General features: G+C 42.7%; 1 protein-coding gene across 1 annotated transcript; it reads left to right on the top strand.

Moving 5' to 3' along the window:
- Nucleotides 1-21181, top strand: pum1 (pumilio RNA-binding family member 1). Its single transcript, XM_070921203.1, has 23 exons — nt 1-72; nt 3677-3849; nt 5170-5292; nt 5736-5804; nt 7001-7106; nt 8006-8199; nt 8567-8739; nt 8836-9100; nt 9211-9304; nt 9833-9931; nt 10089-10231; nt 10694-10832; nt 11058-11192; nt 11656-11955; nt 12160-12402; nt 13859-14126; nt 16044-16173; nt 16414-16548; nt 17255-17392; nt 18105-18230; nt 18438-18559; nt 18717-18909; nt 19412-21181. Exons 2-23 carry the CDS (start codon nt 3688-3690, stop codon nt 19541-19543), a joined length of 3489 nt encoding a protein of 1162 aa, XP_070777304.1. The 5' UTR covers nt 1-72; nt 3677-3687; the 3' UTR covers nt 19544-21181.
- Nucleotides 21182-22425: the final 1244 nt, after the last annotated feature.

Below are 22425 nucleotides of genomic sequence, written 5' to 3'. Positions count from 1 at the left end.
TGTCGGAGTGAAAGCCTGGGGTGTCAGAGAGAAACTGGGGCCGAAATCCGCGTCCATCCACCCTCTCCGCCGGTGAGTATCACCTCCTGCCCGGTCGCAGCAGCACGGGACATTGTTTATTCACTCATCGGTGCGGATATTGTTGTTATGGCGACTTTGACAGGGGCTAAACAGGAGTATTTCGTGAGGCTGAAGCGGCTGCCTCCCTTTCTGCTGCTTGCCTCCTTCCTCCCGTTGTGTCGGTCTTCCGCTCCAGACAGCTCTCAGGCCTTTGTTAGCATCCGCGTCACGGGGACCTGTGGGGCTGCAAGGTCGGCAGACAGGTAGAGACCCACCGGGTGTTTATTATTAACAAAATGTTGATGTTAGCGGACCGCTGCCGCTGTTTAAAATATTGTATGGAGCCCGTGTTTGGCCACCGGTTCGCCCGGGCTGAGCTTGTGTCGGGAGGCCGTGTTATTGTTGGTAGACATGGGCAGCGAACCCTCCATAACAGATCCGACACTGGCGTGAGTGGACGCCGATGCATGAAAATGAAACCCCCGGTGACTGTGACGATCCCCTTCACGACATCTTCTACATATTCCCTTTCGTTTTGATGTGTCATGACTGTTAGGGGAGAAATATTTGGTCTGTGTTGAGACACCTAACGTTATCTCCTGCTAGCTGCAGGTTGCCTGCTCGTATTGTCACACCCCTGTCTGTGCCCGGTATGCGGTGGATTGATCCCCGGTATTGAATAATGATTAACCCAGTTAGATTATGGAGCACAGTGCCTGTTTCCGTGTGTTAAATTAAACTTGTAGCATAACAAGCCGTGTGCGCCTCGCTTTGGGGAATGGCCACAGTGTTGTGGATTTCCGGGTGTTTCTCTACCTGATTTCGAGCTGTAGCAAAGGAATCAAGAGCTTACATTTCCTTGTCGTTGAATGAAGAGTGGAGCAAGAAAACAAACACATGAGTACATATGTGAATGATCAGTTGGCAAGCCGGTTTGTTTTTATCCTTTGGGACTGTTCAGCCGGTCAGCTCAGCTCGTGGTTTTTTGTCTTCATGGAGGTGGTGTGTTGCACAGTGGTTTCAGCAGACTTGAGAGAAAGCTGCATGCGTTTGAAGATTCATAGTGTCAGACAGACTTTGGCAAAGTTAATTACTGTATATGGCTCAGTGTAAAAAGAACTGCTTATAATTTCCTCATGGCCTGTAGGGACACTTAATGTGAAACTGGTAATTTTAACAGAGATTAGAGCTTGTTGGATAAGGAGAGGTTGTAAAATACAAATTATATCCCTCTGACTGCTGAAAACCACTGAGGTTGTTGTGCCCAATGTTGACCACGACCACCAAACAGATTGGTCTTTGCACGTTGAATGTTTCTTGGGTTTATCATTGCTCACATAATGACAATCTGCCCACCACCCTTAAACCTGGGTTAAATGACAGGGCCCCTCTGACCTTTTCAAAACAAACCAATACCAGTTTGTCTCCATTTCTTGGCAGACAAAGTCAGCAGCCTCCCTTGTGCAAACGTACTGATATCATTTTAAATTGTTCCCATTTACACAATACACTTAGTTGCCAGTTTATTAGGTACATCTAGCTTAAAGTAATAGTCTATTACAGTTAATAACAGTTAATATTGTTTTAGAGAGGTGTTTATTCATCTTTATGGTCATTTTGGAGAATGTAGTTTGTGGTCCTGTTGAACTGTATCGTGCTACACTCTGAGGCGTTACTAATATTTAAGGCACCACAAACTGCAGCCTCCAAAACCACCTGAAAGTCGAATCAAAACCTCTCTACAACAGTTAAACAAAAACTGAACATTATCCATGAAGGTAAGAATTATTGCAGGTCTGTTGTATTAGACTGCATTTGTTTTAGCTTGGTGTACTTAATAAACTGGTAACTATACTTTTGTGGCGGTATGACATGTCAGCTGCAACAGTGTGAACTTATACTATGATCTGCAACCATGTCTCACCTAAAGCTTGTACAGGTTTTCATAGCAACTAAATTTCTGTGGATAGAACACCTTAAACCAGGGAAGTGTCAGGTTAACAGGATAAGTGTTTAAATAGTATTTGAGGGTGCTTAACAACTTTTTTATGAGATTCCTGTGTGGGGAACTTTTATCACTATGGTCCATTTCACTGGAGTTAGAACTGGTGTGTTTGGCTGACTGCAGATAGGCGGGCCAGCAGATAAATCACCTGCCTCCTGGGCTGGCTAGTAAAGTGATTCTCTGGTTTATATCTGTAGCAGTTGATCCCAGCTCTCTCGTTCTGATTATCTGCAGTTAAGTAGCTTCAATGGCAGGTTTCTACTCTGCACCAAAAATTATGTTAGTACTGTTACTTATGTGGCTGCAGCTTACAAACTTAATAATGTTCTTTGGGTTCTTTTAGAAGGATTCAACTAATTAGATTTAGTTTGATATTTACATTAAAGTCTATTTAATTAGTGCTGTGCTGCAGAATAATATGTAGTTCTATATTCAAAATAGACATCAGTTTATTTGACTAAGTAGACCATTTTTAATCAAACCAATTAACCTTCATTAAGGTATTTATATTGCAGTGTAGTTGTGGTTGACTGCATTAGCTAGGTGTACCAAATGAACTGGCAACTGGAATGTAGTTTGTCATTAAAACCGGTTCAAGCTACAATATGCGTAGAGAAATTTTTGCATCTCTGGTGTGTCAAATGTGGGAGGTCCGTTTCTATTCTGAAATGACTGAAAGATATTGGCCCCATTTACATGAGATTACATAGTGCTTGCCTTTTTCATTCACATATGACTGATGTGTTAAGGGATTTATAGAGCAGCAACACTGACTCTGAACTTTGGTCATAAACCATTTGGAATAGAAAATTATTAGACGACCCATTTGTTTTGCACCATATTTCGTCTGCTGTCACCACCGTTCTTTATGAAGTAGGATTGTTGAACATGGGTCATAGTTTGTCTTTGTCATTTAGTTGCTGTGAACATTAGCTAATACAGTATAAGCCAGCACACAGGCACGAGGACTTGTTGTCAGTGCATGTGTTATTTTGGAATATAATTACAAAGACTGACTTGCTGCATCACTGACTGGATTTATGTTGTTACAACAGAGGTTTATATGCTTAAAAATGCTTAAGATTCAGTTGCTGGTTTATTAGGTACACCTAAACTTATGCAAAACTTATGAAAAACTCATACAGTCAATATAACAGCCCTGCAATAAATCCTGCATAGGTTTCAATGTTCATTTCTAGTTGAAACCGTTATAGAGAGATGTAGATTTAACTTTATGGTCATTTTGTGGTGCTGTTGAATTGTGCTGCGTTATGCTGAAAGGTGTCTTATCTGTTCTCAGTAATATGCATGAACCAGATGTACGTTTTAAACCACAGCCATGAAACTGTTACTGCTTACTGAAACAGTATCAGTTTCAGTGAAAAATATTATTAGAGTCTTTATGATGGATTTATTGCAGGAGAGTTGTATTAGACTGCATTAGTTTTAGGTAGGTGTACCTAATAAACTGGCAGCTGAGCATTGGTCTCCATCTTGAATGAGTAAATTCTGTGTTCAACTGGTCAAAGCTTATCAAACATTGTATTTGTTCTATGTATTGACCCAGTATGCCATTGTTTGCATGTGACAGATGTATTTCTCTCTGGGCAGGCTGTGGTGGAATGAGCAGTGTGTGTGTGTTGAAGAGGAAAGCAGTGCTCTGGCAGGATTCATTCAGCCCCCACCATAGAACTACATCTCCCAGCATGCCCGTGGTGCTGAGCAGCGGAGGACATGCCCCTCCAACTGGGCAGACCCCTCAGGCCACACCCCCCAGCCAGCAGGTAAAACCATGACACCTTTACCTATCATTCATGAATTAATGGAGGACATATGTCAATAAGGGACATCTCACCGCTGACATGTGGCTGTCCAGTCTTTAGTACTTCAGCCATTTAAGTGCCACTCAGACCAAGGTCCTTAGTGTTACTTGCAGCTTTAATTATGTTAGAGCAACACCTAATAGTCATGGCTCTGTCTTTATTCTCCGACCAGTGGAAATGGTGATCTTATGGAGGATAGCTGTTAGCCTTTCATTGTGTTATAAAGTATGTATTAACTGTAGTGTCCTCAGAGGGGCCCTGTCCTCTGGAAATTGGGAAGTTTTTTTGCAGTCCACAACTCCGATACCAGACTGCAATAAGGGTGAACATGTAATGTCTCAGCTTTAGTGCACTGTAAGATCCCAAATGGGATGATCTGTCGTGTGTCTCTAAAATGTTACTTCTTGATAACAAGGTTAGCATTTGTTATGACTAATCCTGGAAAAAACACTCCGGGCCATCTGATAAGTAACAATTTAGTCCGATTAAATGACGTCCCAGTAGCTTGTTCTGCTGCACGCTTTGCGTGTACAGCCAATGACCAAGCCCAGCAGTTTCCAGTACATGTTGACTGATTCTTTGATGACAGTTTCTCATGGGGAATTTTGTGTTTACCCTCAAAATGAGTAAGAGAGGAAGTCAACATTAGCTTTGCCAGTGAAAAGAAATGCTGCCTCCTATTTGGACACATTTGCTTTTTTTTAGGTGAGGTTGTGGCTTTAAATACTTCAGACTACGGTGCTGTTTTGATGATGAATTTTGAAAATGCGAATGACAAATTTGGTCTCCTTAATATGAGGTTGAAAAATATGCTTGGATGAATTGTTCAATTACCTGGCAGAAAACTTCTGATTATTTCCACCTGGGATGTCCAGCAGATTAATTATTATTGATAGTAATTAATACAAATTATAATGTTCTCGCTAAGAGACTAAAGAATGGGCTTTTTTCATAGCAGCACACAGACTTTGGCGATTAAATCATTTGATTTTGTTGTGCTGTTGATGTTTGCATTTTGATTAAGCTGCCTTTAGATTTTTGTACTATATATCATACATGTATTTGGAAGTTACAGTATGTTGATTCATATGTTCCACATGTATTTGTACGTAGACATGCTCAAGTTTGTTTTGTTTTATAATCAACTCATAATCAAACACTGGTAAATACTTAAATCCTGGCTATGCCTGCGTGTCTCCAGTTGTTTCTCAGATACATTGTGCTTGTTACTGTTGCCAGTAGTTCCAGGATAATATGCACGTCTGTGTGTGTCTCTCTAAGGGTGTGGCGGGTGCTGGACGTTCCCAGGATGATGCCATGGTAGACTATTTCTTCCAGCGGCAGCACGGTGAACAGCCCGGCAAACATCGCTGGCCCACTGGGGACAACATCCATGACAGCCAGGTGTGTGTGTATGCATGTTAGTGTTAGTGTTGCACAAGTGGTAACACATATTGCGGCACTGGTGCTGTTTGTATTATGCCATATGTACTGTTGTTTGCTCATACAAACTTCACAGAAATATTTCTGCGCAGAAAACTTTATTCCTAAAATGTATTATGTAATCTTAAAATCAATCATCCCTTAGACAGATTAAATAATGAAGGTCTCTGTCCGCTAAATACTCTTGTTGTTAAAATACATTGGGGGGGGGTAAGGTAAACAACTTGGTTTCAGTTCCAATTGGCATCAATTAAAACTTTAAAAAACTCTTTTGAGTCATTTACGAAGGTAATTATTGATTAACAACATAGTTAATTCAAGTTGAGTTTGTTTTATACATTGGTTGAATATGACAGACATAAGTTGTCATTCTTTTCATGTTTCACTGCGATATGTGTCTGCAGGTGCGGTCCATGGACGAGCTGAACCATGACTTTCAGGCTCTTGCTCTGGAGGGACGTGCCATGGGAGAGGTGAGACCTCAGGGTTGAAGGTCGGGGTCCCGTATTGTCTAGAAGGTGGTGACTTATAGCTTAAATACCTCAGCATTTGGGCTGTGGTTACTCACGGTGTTAGTTTTGTTATTTAAACTTTGCATTGAACTCACTGGATTTGAAGAGGTCAGATGCTATATTTCAACACTTGACATGAAAATGGCTGCCCTATTTTGTGTTTTGGGCACTTGAATAACAGGAAATCTGAGGAAAAAGAAATGGATCAGTTGCTCAGTGGAGGGCCTTTGAGCCAAAAGTAGTGTTGGCATTGTTTTTCCCGAATGAAAAGCTCTGAAAGATGAGAAGAGACTGAGCAGAGATGCTTTTTTAATTTAAGCTGGTTGGACTGACTGTTGGCATTTATTAAACACTGTCTACATTCAGTCATTCTGTTAATGTTGGACCGGTGCCTACAATTAGTTTTGGCTCGTTGAACATAGTGCTGATGTACGTTGATTTGTGAATATTGTTTGGCTGCTATACATCTGCAATGAGATGTATTAAACTGTTACCAATAAATAACATATTACTTTTTTGGTTTTCACCTAGAAAAGCTAGATCAGTTTCAACAGATTTTCAGATTTGAAGTCCCCATGCAACCAAGAGTTGTCGTTTCCTGTTGCCAGAAGATAGTGATCACAATCTTTTTATAGTGAGAAAGGTGCTGACTGCAATATAAAGTGAAATGAGATATGAATAGAGATATGCAGAGAAATACAAATCAGCTGCTAAGATGCTCAGAGTCCAAACACTAGTTGAACTATTCAAAATGATTGACATTTTTCAATGAATATAATGACCCATAATTGTTGTGGCTGCTCTGGCTTCAATTGTGGTAGTGTGTTATTTTGTTTTTGCTTCACTCATGCAGTTAGAATGGCCTGTACTTGTTTGTTTGGGGTGCAGTCAGGGCTCAAAGTACTTCCAACTGATGTGTGCATTACTGGAAATTGCAGCACTGATGGCTTAACACCAAATAAAAGGCAAAACAAAAACAAAAGACATTCTTAAGATTATCCTGCTAGTAAGATTTGAGGACCTCCCTGCTCAGATGGTCAGTTCTACAAACTAATCATGATATTTATTTATATTTATATTTGTCATGTACCTGCAATATCTGCATAACCATTTTATATTGACCTGTTTCTCCCCTGTGTTGTCCTGTGTCTTTGCAGCAGCTGCTAACTGGTAAGAAGTTCTGGGAGACAGATGACTCTGGGAAGGATGGACCAAAAGGGATCTTTCTGGACCAGTGGAGGGACAGTGCATGGGGTGCCTCAGGTATATACTTGTCAGGCCTTGTGATAAGGTGACAGACAGTTTGCTGTTACACAGAACTCAGGACGGTTTGCGAAACATGGCAGTTTTTTTTTTTCACAAGCACATCAAGAAACCAACAGAACAATCACTGTCTGGTGTTCGAAAAATGTATATTTAGATTCCTGTCAGAATCAAAAGCTGATGTCAAAGTGAAATCACCCTTATGTTCTCCTAGATGAGGATGAGATTTAAGATTTCTCGTGTATCATATCAACCCAATGCAGTTATTTCTGTAAGCATGCTGACAAAAGAAACTGGCACCTCAGTTTATAGCTGTGGAGAAAGTGATACATACATTTGGTAGTTTTAACTTCAAATTGTGCATGAGATGGCATATTTCTCGGACTTTGCTCTCAGACAATACAAGACAGTCATGTTTTCATAGAAGTGTTGGCATGTAATCTGCATTTGGCCTCATTACTGCTCATATATAGCTTAATATCACAATATCACAGCATCCCATGAAATGAACAGTTTGTGAGAGGCAATTTAGGAACCCCCAACGCAGCGTTGACAATTACCAAAAAATTAACAGAAAGTTGTAACAGAAGTAATTCAAAACCCACAGGGTTTATACTCCCATCAATGGGATTATAATAAGACTGATACAAATAAAGTTCAGTAAAATGATTAAAAATAAATATGGTCCAATAGTCAAAATTAAGAGTTAAAATGGAAACGTCCATTGATAGGTCCCCAGACGTGTCTTTTACAGCATGTGTACAAAGTAGTTTGTTTGTAATTTGGCATATGTGTTGGGTCACTTTGTCACTTTCGTGCCTGAACAGTTTGTAGAGAAAATGTAGCATTCCCCCCGTGCGCAAGTGTTATTTAACAGTCCCTGTTCCCCCTCACGTCAGATCACTCAGTGTCTCAGCCAATCATGGTGTCCCGTCGGCCAGGGCAGGGTTTCCATGGTGGCGGTGAAGTTGGGGTGGGCTCAGTGATGTCACCACGTTCGGAGAGTGGAGGGCTGGGAGTTAGCATGGTAGAGTACGTCCTCTCCTCCTCACCGGCCGACAAACTGGATTCCTGCCTCCGAAAAGGACCCTATGTGAGTCTTGGAAGTCTAATCTCTCTATCTGTCCATCAGTGTTGGTCTCATTACCCTTGTCTTACTCATTCATGTTTTCTATTTTCTTTTCTGCATCATGATTTTTCTAATCGTAATAATCGTGACTTTTCATGAAACTACCTTCGTTAACCTTGACTGTACACCCAATCAATCATTTTTGTCTCACTGTGTGTCCTCTGTCAGCCTGTGATTGACATGGACAGGGTGAAAGACCTGTCCACATCTGACAGTCTGTCCTTCCCACCCTGTACCTTTCGTGTATTTGCCATCTATCACTTTCAGGTTATCAGGACCTCTGTTTGTTTTTCATTTAATCCGTTATATTTCTTGTCTCTCCATCACGCAGGGGCAGAGGGATGGAGAGGTGGAGGAAGAGAAGAGGGAGAAGCCAAAGGCAACATTTGAAGGAGAGAAACTGAAAGAGTTGACAGAAGGTGAAGCTGATGTAATCGGCGACGTCATCAACCCCAACGGGCTGCCTGTGCAGAACGGTCTCGATGTCGACGTCAAAGAGTTTGGGTAACAGAGGAACACGCATGCTCACAACTTGACATGCTTGTCGCTCCACAAACTTTAGATGTAATCTGAACTCCTCCTCTTTTCTCACCCCTGCAGTCGTCCCCCAGGCAACATGCCGCCCCCCGGCCCAGAGGGTGACCTGCTTGGAGGTCCCGGGGGTGTAGGGGCTGAGGGCCTGACACCCCTGGGAGGTGGTGGAGGCCCCAAACCTCCTGAGGACTTCTCTGGCGTGGAACAAGGTGGTGTCACCATGGACCCCATGGAGTCAGTGATGGAGCCGCTTCAGTTTGACTACAACTCCCAGATGCAGATGGACTCTGCGCCCACTGTGGGCTTATTTGATTACACCAACCAGCAGCAGGTAAGAGCAGCAGGCACAAAGTCGAATGTGCACATTTGTCATCAGCTCTCTGTGAGATTCTGCTCCAGTGGCATTAAAATGTGATTCACCTGTCGTCGTGCTGTTTGCAGCTGTTTCAGAGAAACAACGCCCTAGCAGTGCAGCAGTTAACAGCAGCCCAACAACAGCAGTACGCCTTGGCAGCAGCACAGCAGCCTCACATTGGTAAGTGTGTGTGTGTGTGTGTGTGTGTGTGTGTGTGTGTGTGTGTGTGTGTGTGTGGACATATGAGCAGCAGAACTGATGTGTTTTACATTTGATTTGACACATTTTCTCACTGACTTAACTGACACAAAGGAAAGGAAATTCAAGTGTTTTAACAGCATTGGCCTTACTTTTGTAGCTTTTGCCATCATTCCTGTTGATTAATAACATTTTACTCACTAAAGCTAAAGAACACAGAAGTTACAAAAGTCCAATGGTAAATAATTAATGGTGGGTTAATATTTTTTAGATTTACTCAAAAACTAGTAATACTTAACAAGACTAAAGAGTATATACATAAAGAAACATTGTGGTCATGGAAAGCTTAATTTTTTGACTACGATCTAGAGTCTTAGTTAAGGATTTGCTAGAGTAAGTCCTGGCATGGTTATCATGTGTTGAAGCTTCATTCTAGGAGTTTCTATGTATTGATTGTGTTATGTAAAACCGTTTGGCCCGGGTTCACCTTTTCCCTCCGTGTGTTCTCAGGTCTGGCCCCAGCTTTTGTGCCCAATCCTTACATCATCAGTGCTGCTCCACCGGGGACAGACCCCTATGCAGCCGGACTAGCAGCAGCAGCTACACTCGGTGAGTCGTGTGTTTTGAAATGGAGGCTCCATTTAGATGCTGTTGGAGGGATTTAGAAACATTCATGTTAATTAAAGTTTTCTACAGTAAGGAGATTCATAAACACAGACACAGTTGTCTTATCTCACCTGTATTTTGTCTATTTATTTGAGTCTAGGTCCGGCAGTGATGCCTCCCCAGTACTACGGTGTGACCCCTTGGGGGGTCTACCCTGCCAACCTTTTCCAGCAGCAGGCTGCTGCAGCCAACAACTCGGCCAATCAGCAGGCAGCAAACCAGGGCCAGCAGAACCAACAGCAGGTCAGTCGGCCGCTCGCCAGAAAACTGGCTCAAGATGTTTCTGTCAGAGCTCTCCTTATGTGCCAGTTGAAATGTGCGTTCAGTCCTACTGCTGCTCTACTTGGATCTAAAAGCAGAAAACTCTTTGTAGCTTGTGTACATTATCGGCCAGTCAGCAGGAAATGTTTCATCCAACTGCTGTTGAATTACTTCTGCTTCATTCACTTGCTTATGCTAATAAAAGGAATGTGCTGTTATTCTGGCTGTTTATTACATGGCTCCATTTGTCTCTCTGTGGTAGGTACATTGTTTTAGACATTAACTACAAGGAAGTAAGAACATGATAGAAACTCTAATCTACAGCACACCACAGGTTTTCTGCTTCTGAGCTGATTTAGTATAATTTTGGAGCACTGTTTCTCTATTAATTTGCATATTGATAATGGAAATTCAAATACCTCATGTTTTCCTTACTTTGTAAAGGTTATGCGTGCTGGGGGCAACCAGCGACCTTTGACCCCTAGCCAAGGTCAACAGGGTCAGCAGAATGACCAGCTGGTTGCAGCAGCAGCAGTCAACTCAGCCCTTGCCTTTGGGCAGGGGTTAGCAGCAGGAGTTCCTGGTGAGTATGACACTCTGACCTTTTATTGGTTTGGTCCCAACAAACCCAGTTACTTTTGCTATTACAGCACAATTTATCCAAATATCTAGTCTTTGAAATTGATGTTGAAATGGACTGTTCAGTTAGTGAGAGCTAAAATTACCCACAGCTACATGAAAGAAAAGACACGCTAAAATCAGTTTAGGTACCCTCTGAATATTCCTTTTGTCGCCGTCTGTTTCTCAGGCTACCCAGTCCTGGCCCCTGCAGCCTACTATGATCAGACAGGGGCCCTGGTAGTCAACACTGGAGCTAGGAGTGGCCCTGTCCGCCTCATGGCCCCTGCCTCTGTCATCATATCTCCTTCTGCAGCACAAGCAGGTAAGCTGGCAGTGCGCAGCTTACCTGCAGTACAGTCAAAGGCCTGGCCTGTCTCTGTTGTTCACTGCAGCCAACAGGACAAAGAAGGATGTCATGCACACAAAACAACGGATTGCACATTGTGGTCTTTAAAAACATGTTCTGAATGTCCCATTCATCCAGAACATACAATTAAGAGATTATGAGACTGCACTTTCGAGTCTAGCCTCAAATTTATACAAGGAGTTCCCATGATTCAGTGTTTATGTGAATCTAGAGACTAGTAACAAGGGGAATTCAGGTTTACATTAATATTAAAGATGTAAAGAAAGGTTAGTGAGTCTCCCTGAAATGTATCTCCTTAAGAATCTTTGCAGCACTTTGTCAAATGAAATTCATTCACCTGTTTGTGTGACTATTTAGAGTTGTTTAGGACACTTTGGTGGGCCTGTGAAATCACTTAATCTGTTTTCTCTCCCTCCAGTTGCAGCAGCAGCCGCCTCCGCCGGTGGTGCCAACGGTGGTCTGGGCGGTGGAGCCAACGGTCCGTTTCGTGCCATGACGTCCCAGCAGCCTCAGCAGCAGGGTGGCCCTGGTGGTGCTTTGGGCGGAAGCTCCTTTTATGGATCCTCCTCCCTCAGCTCCTCCTCCCAGAGCTCCTCTCTTTTCTCACAAGGCTCTGGCCAGCCTGGACCAGGTTCTGCCTCCTTGGGCTTCAGCCAGCCTAACTCCTCCTCCCTCGGTGCCACACTGGGGGCCACCCTGGGAGGCTTCGGCACTGCAGGTAGAGATACACCTCTCTCATTCTCCAGCAGTCTGTCAGAGTGGTCAGCTGAAATATTTTTGGTGGTTCATAGTTTTGAATAAAGTAGAAATGGCATGCACTAAAATGTAGTTGTTGATGGTTAAACAAACAAAAGAAAAGTAATTAACATTTCACTGATCCTCCAGATACCATGGCCTAATTTACGTCCTTGTCTCCCTCTAGTGGCCAACTCCAGTGGTGGCAGTGGTTCCAGGCGGGACTCCCTGACGGGCAACAATGAGCTGTACAAACGCACACCCTCCAGCCTCACCCCGATTGGCCATGGAGGCTTCTATAATGGCACCTTGGGCTTCAGTCCTTCCCCTGGCCCCGTTGGCATGCCCCTACCAAACCAGGGCCCCTCCCATTCCCTCACACCCCCACCTTCCCTTTCCAATCACAGCTCCTCGTCCAATCTCAATCTTGGTAAGTGTGTTTGATTCAAGTGATTCAGATTACCATTAGAGTACTGTTAGGTGTGTTTTGCTCCACAGTAATGCCACTTGAGTAGCTACTTTGTGACTCTATGGAAACCGTGTTGGTGCACAAAGCCTGCTCTATGTTTATGTGCCAGAATATACCAGATATGACTATTAATTGGCATCATTTACTGCACCTGATTGGTGCAGTTCTGTCATTGTCTCGTGATCTAAGATGCTGTTTTAATGTTAATAATGGATTACTATTTCTTATTCAATGGGTATTTGGGATTTTTGGGGTAATGCATATATAATAATAACAAACTCCACACCATTCGAATACTGACTTGGACGTCGATTACCATGGTAATGATAGAAGCTTCGAAAGCATTCGGGTCAGCTGTATGTTCCAGTTAACATGATTTTCCAAACTAAAAGACTAAAATGTGACAGCAGATTTGTAAAGCAGCATGTTTTGAGGGATTAATTACCAGCTGAGTCATGTACTGCTTCCTGTGTGTTTTCCATGATTGACAGTTGGCAGAGTGAAGTGTAATACAAACACTCAAGTGTAATGAAACAACAATTAAACAAAGTGACAGAGCCAAGTCGAGGCTTCGCACTGGCTGTAATAGATGACCCAGCTTTGGCGGGTTTCAAGTCTTTGGAGGTGTTGCACAATACAGATAAGACCTGCAGTAAATAGCAGCTTTTGAAGGAAATTGAGCCCTGATATCCTGAACTACACTTACAGACACTAACTGGGATATTTGTATATATCGTCAGGTTACAAATCATGCTCCTCCACCAGCATTTAGCTACCACCAGGTACACATGTTGCTTGAGAATACTCAATGTCAGCAACACTTATACAACACAATCTAATGCAGTTGAACACATTAAAGAATACATTGGTTATGATTTATTTCATTTTCTTGGTGTAGGCCAGCTTGATATTTGGGGCAGTGCTGCCATCCAGTGCTTTCTGTGTTGCATAGCTGTGATATAATTTTCATGATACTGTCTCAAAAATGTAGTACTGCAGTGTCATCAATTAAAAAAATAATCCATGTTAACTCATGCAAGTAATCTTTGCAGCAGTACTTGATATTCAGTGCAATGAGAGAGACATTCCTTTTCCACTGCTTTTAAAAATAGGCAAACCAAAATAAGGTCATTTGAAGAAGTTTGACTTGTGTTTGCCACTATAGGATGTATATCCACTACTCTGGATATTTGTATGAATATATTGGAAGAAAATGATTGAAATTATGCGTTTTGTTATAGTGTTTAGCATGGTCTTTTTGGGTTTATGTTCATTGTTTTTGGTTCAAGCCATGATTACATTTCCTCTAATCCGAGAGCTTTTCTTGCATCTGAGCTCTATTTGACAATTACACTCAGAAATCTGGACAGTGCCAGTTCTAACAATCACCTCCCTATTCTCTCTGACCCCTCTGGAGGCCTGACCAATGGCAGTGGGCGTTTCATCTCTGCAGCCCCAGGAGCTGAGGCCAAGTACCGCAGCGCCGCCAGCTCAGGCTCCTCCCTCTTCTCACCCAGCAGCCAGCTGTTCCCGTCGTCACGGCTACGCTACGGCATGTCAGACGTGATGCCGTCAGGCCGGAGCCGCCTGCTGGAGGACTTCAGGAACAACCGCTACCCCAACCTGCAGCTCAGAGACATCGCTGGTCACATCATGGAGTTCAGCCAGGACCAGCATGGCAGCAGGTACGCCAATATCACCTCAACCCGAAAGAGACAGGACTAAAAACTAATCAGAAAAACGCAATAAAGTGCAATAAAACATCAGTGCCATGCAAGTCAACCCCTATTTGACTACCTAGAGTTTCACCTCGGATGGAAAAATTAATGTAAATCAACCAACCATCAAAGTTTGATGCCTAAATGGCCCCATTCACTGTGAGATAACAGTTATCTTGCAGGTTCATTGCATGTCACACAGTGCAAGGTCAGTCTAATAAAATCTTGGTTGTACTTTCTGTCAGACTGTATAATATACATTTTTAAGCAGGTCAGATTGTTCAATGAATGCCTGGTAAAATAGTAGTGCTACAACATAAATGGCAAAACAAAATGCAAAAAAGAAACGTCATCAACTTACATCATCCATCTGCATCGCTTTCATTTTTTGAAAATGCTGCAAAACAAAAGATCTTTGGCCATAGCCGTGGACGTATTAAGAGTTGTTTATACATTCTTGGCCATAGCGTGGTGGTGCGTAGAATGTCACATCAGTCATTTAGAGTTGTACTTCCATAAAGTTGAGAGACTTGCAAGAGACAGGTTACAAAAAGTGAAAGAAGTTGAGAGATCCTGACATTTAGTCTCTAGTATGGGTCATGCTCCAGAAACACCGGATCCTACATTTCCCGTAATGCAACTCAACCTTCCATTAGATCTTCCCTAACTGAGGAAGGCAAGTTTGAAAGACGTGGATATAAACCAGTTTGTAATGTGTAATTGTAATGTAATTCTATTAAATTTGTTCTCTCCAACCTCAAACTGAAATGACACACAAGTTATTTTCTCAGACTTGACAAAGCTCCTCTTTTTCGGCATCTTAAATTTCTGACATGGTCAAAATTTTGACGCAGGCGGTCTTTTGGTCTCCAAATCTTTGTATTGGATGTCTAGAACTTGAGATTTCACCACAGTTTCCATCACAATTTATCAACTTTGTGTGGGACGGCCCAAAATCTCAGTGTATAGGAGCCTCAAGGCAGTGCTGAAAAACAACTCCTGTCAAGTTCACAGTTGAGAGCTGGATCGAAGTTCGTGTTTCTTTTTATGTTCAACTCAGAATGTGAACAGGCTGGATTTGGTAATGTTACAGCCCTCAGGACATTCCTATGTGTAAATGTCCTCCACAGACTAGACCACACTGTCATACACACACACAAAAAAAAAAAAATATATATATATATATATACATATTTAGGCTGTATATTCTCAAGTACTGGTATTGATAACGGAACAAACTGTCATTGATATGATACCATCTCTGCCTCTTTCTGTGATACAATCTAGAGATGTGCTAATTTTGGGGCGGGCAGGGGGCGCCTGAGGCCACTCTGGGGTCCTGGTTTCTGGGTCTGTCTGGGTTGAACCAGTCCTGCCTCAGATGCAGACTTTTCCACTCAGATGATCTATTAATACACCATGACGTCCAGTCTGCAAATTCCAGACATATTCTTTCCTCAGCCTCTTCAACATCACTGTCCTTTTTATCTTCTTTTGCTTTTTGCCTGGCATCCATCACTTCACCTCACAGGCTGCTTGGTTCCCTCTCCTTGTCTCTGCTCTGAATTTTATCTCCTTTTTGTCTCAGGTTAAAGATATAGGAGCAGCTCTCTCTCTGTCTTTGTACATCTGTTTCACTTTATTGCTCTGTCACTGTCGGATGTGTATTTGTCTTCAAGTTCATTCAAACTTTGTCAATCCCCTTTATATACTAAGTTGGTTTTAGGAGAGCAGGCTGTATACTTTCTCATGAGGCTTTTATATATTGCAAAAGCTAACGGAAATGAGGAATAACAAAACAAGAGGGTACAAAAGGTACCTGTTGAACTTAATATAAAAGATATCTATGGTTAATATAATGCTTATCCTCTCTGTCTCTTAAAGGTTTATCCAGTTGAAACTGGAGCGAGCCAGTTCAGCGGAGCGCCAGCTTGTCTTCAGTGAGATACTGCAGGCGGCCTACCAGCTCATGGTGGACGTATTTGGAAATTATGTCATCCAGAAGTTCTTTGAGGTGTGTATGAAAAGTCTGCTCATTATCAGCAAAGTGTACTTGATTTGAGTTGCCAAGATTGAATTCACGGGAAAATCTCTGTCAATGATTCTGTCGAACTGCACCTGATTTTTAATTTTCTTTTTTATAAATGTTTATGTGCTTTGAGGCCTGTGTGAACGTGTAATGTACGTCTTATTGTCTCATGTATTATCACATGGATTAGAGGATTTACAGGCTTATTTTGTGTGTGTGTTTCAGTTTGGCAGCCTAGACCAGAAGCTGGCTCTGGCAGAGAGGATCCGAGGTCATGTACTGTCTCTGGCCCTGCAGATGTACGGCTGCAGGGTCATTCAGAAAGCGCTGGAGTTTATTCCCTCTGATCAGCAGGTCATTGTAAGTATACTAGTTGTCATTACACTGTATTAAAGTATAAACAGTGGAAACAGGCCGTACCTTTGCACTAAAATCACCTTAATTAAAAAGGTCTGCTTAAAAAAGCAAAATATCCTTTGAAGTGTCCCAATTTCAAAGCACATCTACTATCCTTGTGCTCATAATTCAGTCATGAATGAGAGTGCATTGCTCATGGATCACTATTTCTGTTTATATAGCAGAATGCTGCATCGATTAAAAAGGTGCACTCCTCGCGCTGAAATGGCATTTTTCATCTACATTATGGGTTTTATGTTGGAGCTGCCTCATGAAGCAGCAGGTTCCTTGCAGGCACTCTATCATCAACGATGAATGAGGCTAATGATACCACAGTTTATATGCAAATGTTGAACTGCAGGTGTTAAGATAAATCTAGCTGAATATCATCAGGAAATCATTTTGCTTAAATTCAGTGGTTTTGGGAAAAGGTAAGATTGTGTGCGCGCGACAGAGAGAGAGGTATCCATCTCTCCCTAATGGACCTCAATAGATTTCTCCAGGGCAACTGTTCAAAGCCCAGTGTTATTTGTTGGGCTGTGAGCCACAGTGAAAAATGAAGGAGAGATTGGAAAATGCTTTCAGGCAATATTTGACTTCTCACAAACGATTACATGTCCCTCTCCACATTCTCCCTCTTCCTCCACCTCTCTCCTCCTCCTCCCTGCAGAGCGAGATGGTGCGGGAGCTGGACGGCCATGTATTGAAGTGTGTGAAGGACCAGAACGGTAACCACGTGGTGCAGAAGTGTATCGAGTGTGTCCAGCCTCACGCGCTGCACTTCATCATAGACGCCTTTAAGGGACAGGTGAGTCCACTCTGTGAGCGCGCACACACACACACAGAAAATATTTCCACATTCAATCACTGAAGCCTGCTGGTGCTTGGCTGACATCCACACACACATACATTACTTGTGCACTCACACACTGTCGCTGCCTTGAGGCAGCAAGCATATTGTCACCGCCAAAGTACATAGACACACATATTCGGTCCTTTCCAGGGACAGGGTACGTTGCCATGGCAACAGAAACCTCAGCCCAGTGGCAACAGCCATCTTCTATCCACCAGCTAAATGTTACATTAGCATAAGTGTTAAAAGAAAGAGTAAGTGTGTTCATACATTCGCCTTTTGTTAGATACAAATGAAAGGTTTCAGTTTTGAGGAGTCACTCAGGATCCTCTGACAGTAAATCTCACTGACGTGTGAGCGTTTTGCTGGTTGTACATTTGCATGTTGTGAAACGGCATGTTGTGTTTCTACTCGATGGTTTGTATTTGTTTGTGTAGCTGAAAGCATGTCAGGAATTTTCTTTCACCTTCCCTGCAGGGGTGGGCTGGGTGTGTGGAAGTATGCCTATGATTATTTGGTACTGTAATCCAATGGACTCTCTGCACCTTTTTAACTGAACAGTTTGAACAGAAGTAAATTAGTGCAGTGTTCAGCTCACTGAGCTCCAGGACCACTTGTTGTGTACGTGTTGAATAAGTAAAGATGTGTAATTATGTGTGTCTCTCAGGTCTTTGCCCTCTCCACTCACCCTTATGGCTGCCGAGTCATCCAGCGCATTCTTGAACACTGCCTTCCTGAACAGACGCTGCCTATACTAGAGGAGCTCCATCAACACACAGAGCAGCTGGTGCAGGTAACACACTCGCAGACTAGCACTCGCTGCGGTCTTTATTCTTCCACCAGTTATGTTTCTCAGAATAATGACGCCTCAAGTTGGCTTAAATAAAGATCCTCTTGGTCCAGATTTTTGAAGTTGGCTGCATGTTTGATGTGACGTCAGAAGCGCCAGCTGGTGTCCTCACGTTTTAGTTAATGTGTCTGTGTGGTTTGTTTTATTCAGGACCAGTATGGCAACTATGTGATCCAGCACGTTTTGGAGCACGGCCGGGCTGAGGATAAGAGCAAGATAGTGGCTGAGATCAGAGGCAATGTACTGGGACTCAGCCAGCACAAGTTTGCAAGGTAAATTCCAGCACAAACACAAGGTTTCGACCTTATCTTCCTTCCTTCGAAAGAGGGGTGTTTTTTAGTTTTTTTTTCTCCACAATTGCATCCAGACTTTTTTGTTTCTCTTTCTCCTTTTGTACCTTCACACTCACCCGTCCCTTCCTTTCTCTAGTAATGTGGTGGAGAAGTGTGTGACCCATGCGTCGCGGGCAGAACGGGCAGTGCTGATAGACGAGGTGTGCAGCCTGACTGAGGGCCCCCACAGTGCCTTATACACCATGATGAAGGACCAGTACGCCAACTACGTGGTGCAGAAGATGATCGACGTGGCCGAGCCCACCCAGCGCAAGATCGTAATGCACAAGGTGAGTGGAAAGAAGAGGGTGCTGTATTGACATGATCAGCTTTGGTCAGCCTTTTTAAAATCAAAACTGAAAGTGGTGTCTTAAAATTGTTTATTTTGACTCACCAACAGACATAAAACAGGTTTATAAATTACAATGATGCAATGAAATTTACAGTTTTAAAAACCTGTAAACAACCTTTAAACAATGATCATCACAATTGTCATTTGATTCATTTTGTTTTGATTGATTTTTCAGCACTAAATATCAACCTTTTGAATGAAGTAGGGGGAAAGCACATCTCTGTCAACCCATCAACCCAACCCTTCATTTACCTGCACATCAATAAATCTTAATCAGGTCAATGGTTCCCTAGGCAACGACACAGAAGCTGACATAAGCACAAGTGATCATTGTTTTCCAAATAAATGGGTGTTGTGGTTGTGTGACCCGTCTAAAAGGGTGTGTTGGGCATGCATACGGCCCATATCTGATGTGAACATGTGTGTTTTCGTCTCTGCAGATCCGGCCCCACATTTCCACCCTGAGGAAGTATACGTATGGGAAACACATCCTGGCCAAGCTGGAGAAGTACTACATGAAGAACGGCGTTGACCTGGGTCCTCTCTGTGGCCCTCCTAATGGCATCATGTAAACCGACTCCCTCTCCCCTCCAGCCTGAAATCATGTCTAGCACCTGATCTACCCCTCCCACCCCCACCCCTTCACCTCACCCTCCTAATGCTGTCATGTCTCCCAACCCCACCCTCCTGTTCCCAGCTGACCCTTTTTAGAAGGCATCGTGCCCACTTTCCCCCCTCCAAATCCTACTCACTGAGGACGTTGAGTACCCCTCGTACGCCTGTTTCCATGACAACCCTTCGGGAGGAGCCTGTTGCTACAGGCAGCCTTAGTTTTTGTCAGATTTTGTTGCCCCTCCCCCACCCTCCCGCAGGCCTTCTGAATTGGGGGAGGGAGGGAAGGAGGGCAGGGAGTGGAGAGAGGTGAGACCTGTTCCACTCATCGCTCCACTCCCTCCTATTTTTGTTTTTTTCCCTTCCTTTCATTTCCTCTTTTCTGATAAACTCAAAAATAATTTCACTTTTTGCTACTGCTGCACACACAATCCTAGTGTCCCCCTCCCCCTCCTCTCATCCAAGCTATTTACCACTATGAGATGGAACGAGTATTTAATTTGTCTGACGTCACAGAATCATAGACGAACACACACAAACACACACACGCCATCAGCTAACCAGCAGACAGATCATTTAGCATGGGAGATTCGTTTTCTGGTCTTGCTTCTATAAATATAACGTGTATACTTGGTGTAGACCTTTGCATATATATATAAATATATATATAAAACTTTGTAGTTTTTCTGGTTTTTGATGTTGAATCTGTATCTATAATGTATCCTAGTAGTGACCACATACTTCTGACTGTATAATTGTACATTTGTAAACCCTTGTAATGTAAAAGTGCTTTACCACCCTTTTTGGTATGAGAAGAAAAAAGAAAAAAAAGCTCACTCTGGAAAAAAAATCTTAGAAAAAAACCCCCTGTGCATTTCAGTGTATATTCTCACCTCCTTGGTTGTGACATATGAGTTGTTGTATATTGTAAATTGTAATATCAAATTTTTGTTTTGAAAAGCCCTTTCTATACAGCGTAGTACTTGTACAAAGATTCGCCACGCTTGGTTTTATCTTTATCTTGTCACTGCTTAACTTAAGACGTCGATCTCCCACTGACTCCCAATTGGACACGTTATGTTAGACTTAGTGCTGTCTTCTGGTTTACGTTGAAGGTTTTGTTTTTTTGACCTTTTTTTAAGACCTTTTTATAGGAATGCTTTACCCCATGAAATATGTCATGTGTATGGGTATGCTGGCTGGGTGGGAGAAATAACTTTTAGTCATTTAAACCCCCCCCCACCTCCCCCAAACCCCTCAGTTACCCATGACTGTTTTCAGAGGGGTAAACCCATGGATTGTACAGAGGAGATTCTTGTGTTTTTTGGCATTTCTCTAGTGCTGTAAGTGCTGTATCATACTGTCTATGTCCTTTTGGGTGAGAGAGGCAGCCCGCCACAGCGCGGTGTACATTTGGAGCAGCCTTGTGTATATTTACTACGAGCACACCTGTAACCATATGTGTATAGTTAACAGAACCTGTGTATGCTTATTGCCTGGGCAACTATTTTTTGTAACTCCTGTTGTAGATTGTCTCTAAACAATTGTGTGATCTTTATTTTGAAACCAAACTGAACAAAAAAACTTTGAAAATTTAACTGTCTCAAGTGTGCTTCATTGTATGTTGTATGCACCCCCACAGGGAGAAAGGACAGAGCAGACAAACTGCTTATTTCCCTACATATTTTTAAGTGTCTACTTGAAAAAAAAACAGGATCTGTGCCATAGTTTCTGTTTCAGCCATCTGAATGAATGTGTCCGCAGTGATTCGACTGCGATTACACAGGAGTCAGAGAGGGGCCGGAGAGCTTGCTCCTGATGCTCTAGTGTCCTCATAAATGTGACTGATTATAAGGCCGGCATCTTAGCAAGGCATGGCCCTGACTGACGGCCAACATTGTTGATCAGTTACAGCAGTGACTCTCAGTAAGGAATAACTTAAGTTTCTGTAATGGATACAGATAATGGTGGCTATTACTTTGATTCAAAAGTGATCCCTGGATTCCTTATCCAGATAATTATTTACATGATGAAGACTGGATGAGCAATATTGAACGTGAAAGCCTTCCTCTCATCACTCGAGGGTTAGTCTACTGGTGTTTGAGAGAACAAAAAAAGTAAATCCACACAATAGCCTAATACTCTGAAAAATATGCTTTTGACATGATTAATTACCCAAAGGTTTGCAACAAGAGAAGATCAGAGTACACTGCAGTGGTGAGCAGGTGTCTTATCAAAACACACCATCCCTGTTGCGGTCTTCCATTTGTATCTTCTGAGGAAACATGAGGATAAACCTGTCCTTACCTGTCCAGCTTTTGTTTGGGGCATGTTGTGCCTAAACTGAAGTAGCCAGGATGTTACTTTGAAAAACAGCTCAGGTTGGGTGTGATGTTGGTGGCAGTAATCCCATGGCTTTGTTGATTTCTTAAAGCGGATAATGGTAAAACCTGAGCAAGTGAGGCAGCCTTTCCTGCAGTGATTTTAAACCACCTGAAGAGTACTGTAAGCTTAGGCTTTGGTAGGCTAAAGTAGTTAGGCCTATAGGCTGTTGTTTTATGGACTACCAACCACGTAAAAGTGGGTAACTACCCCTGGGCCCTGACCCACTGAGGCCCCAAACGCTGCATTTATTGTCAGTTGGTTTGTGGTAATTTGATTCATTGCAAAGTTGTTTGGGAATATACAACCTCAAGGTGGGTCTTGTGTCAAAATGTACATGATGCATATTCCTGAATGCATTTGTCTTAAACCAAATAATGAACAGGGGGTCAAAAGAGGAACCTAATGTGTTAAGTTGGCAATGGTTTTATGAAACAACAGCACACAATAAAGCACAAGC

Source organism: Enoplosus armatus, chromosome 16, assembly GCF_043641665.1.
Source record: "Enoplosus armatus isolate fEnoArm2 chromosome 16, fEnoArm2.hap1, whole genome shotgun sequence".
NCBI classification, from domain to species: Eukaryota; Metazoa; Chordata; class Actinopteri; order Centrarchiformes; family Enoplosidae; genus Enoplosus; species Enoplosus armatus.
This window is presented reverse-complemented; position numbering and strand designations above follow the sequence as displayed.

Coding starts and splice junctions, on each gene's coding strand:
- pum1 (XM_070921203.1), top strand. CDS start 3,688: ATGAGCAGTGTGTGTGTGTTGAAGAGGAAAGCAGTGCTCTGGCAGGAT. Junction 8,200..8,566: donor GCCTCCGAAAAGGACCCTAT/GTGAGTCTTGGA, acceptor TCCATCACGCAG/GGGCAGAGGGATGGAGAGGT. Junction 9,101..9,210: donor ATTACACCAACCAGCAGCAG/GTAAGAGCAGCA, acceptor TGCTGTTTGCAG/CTGTTTCAGAGAAACAACGC.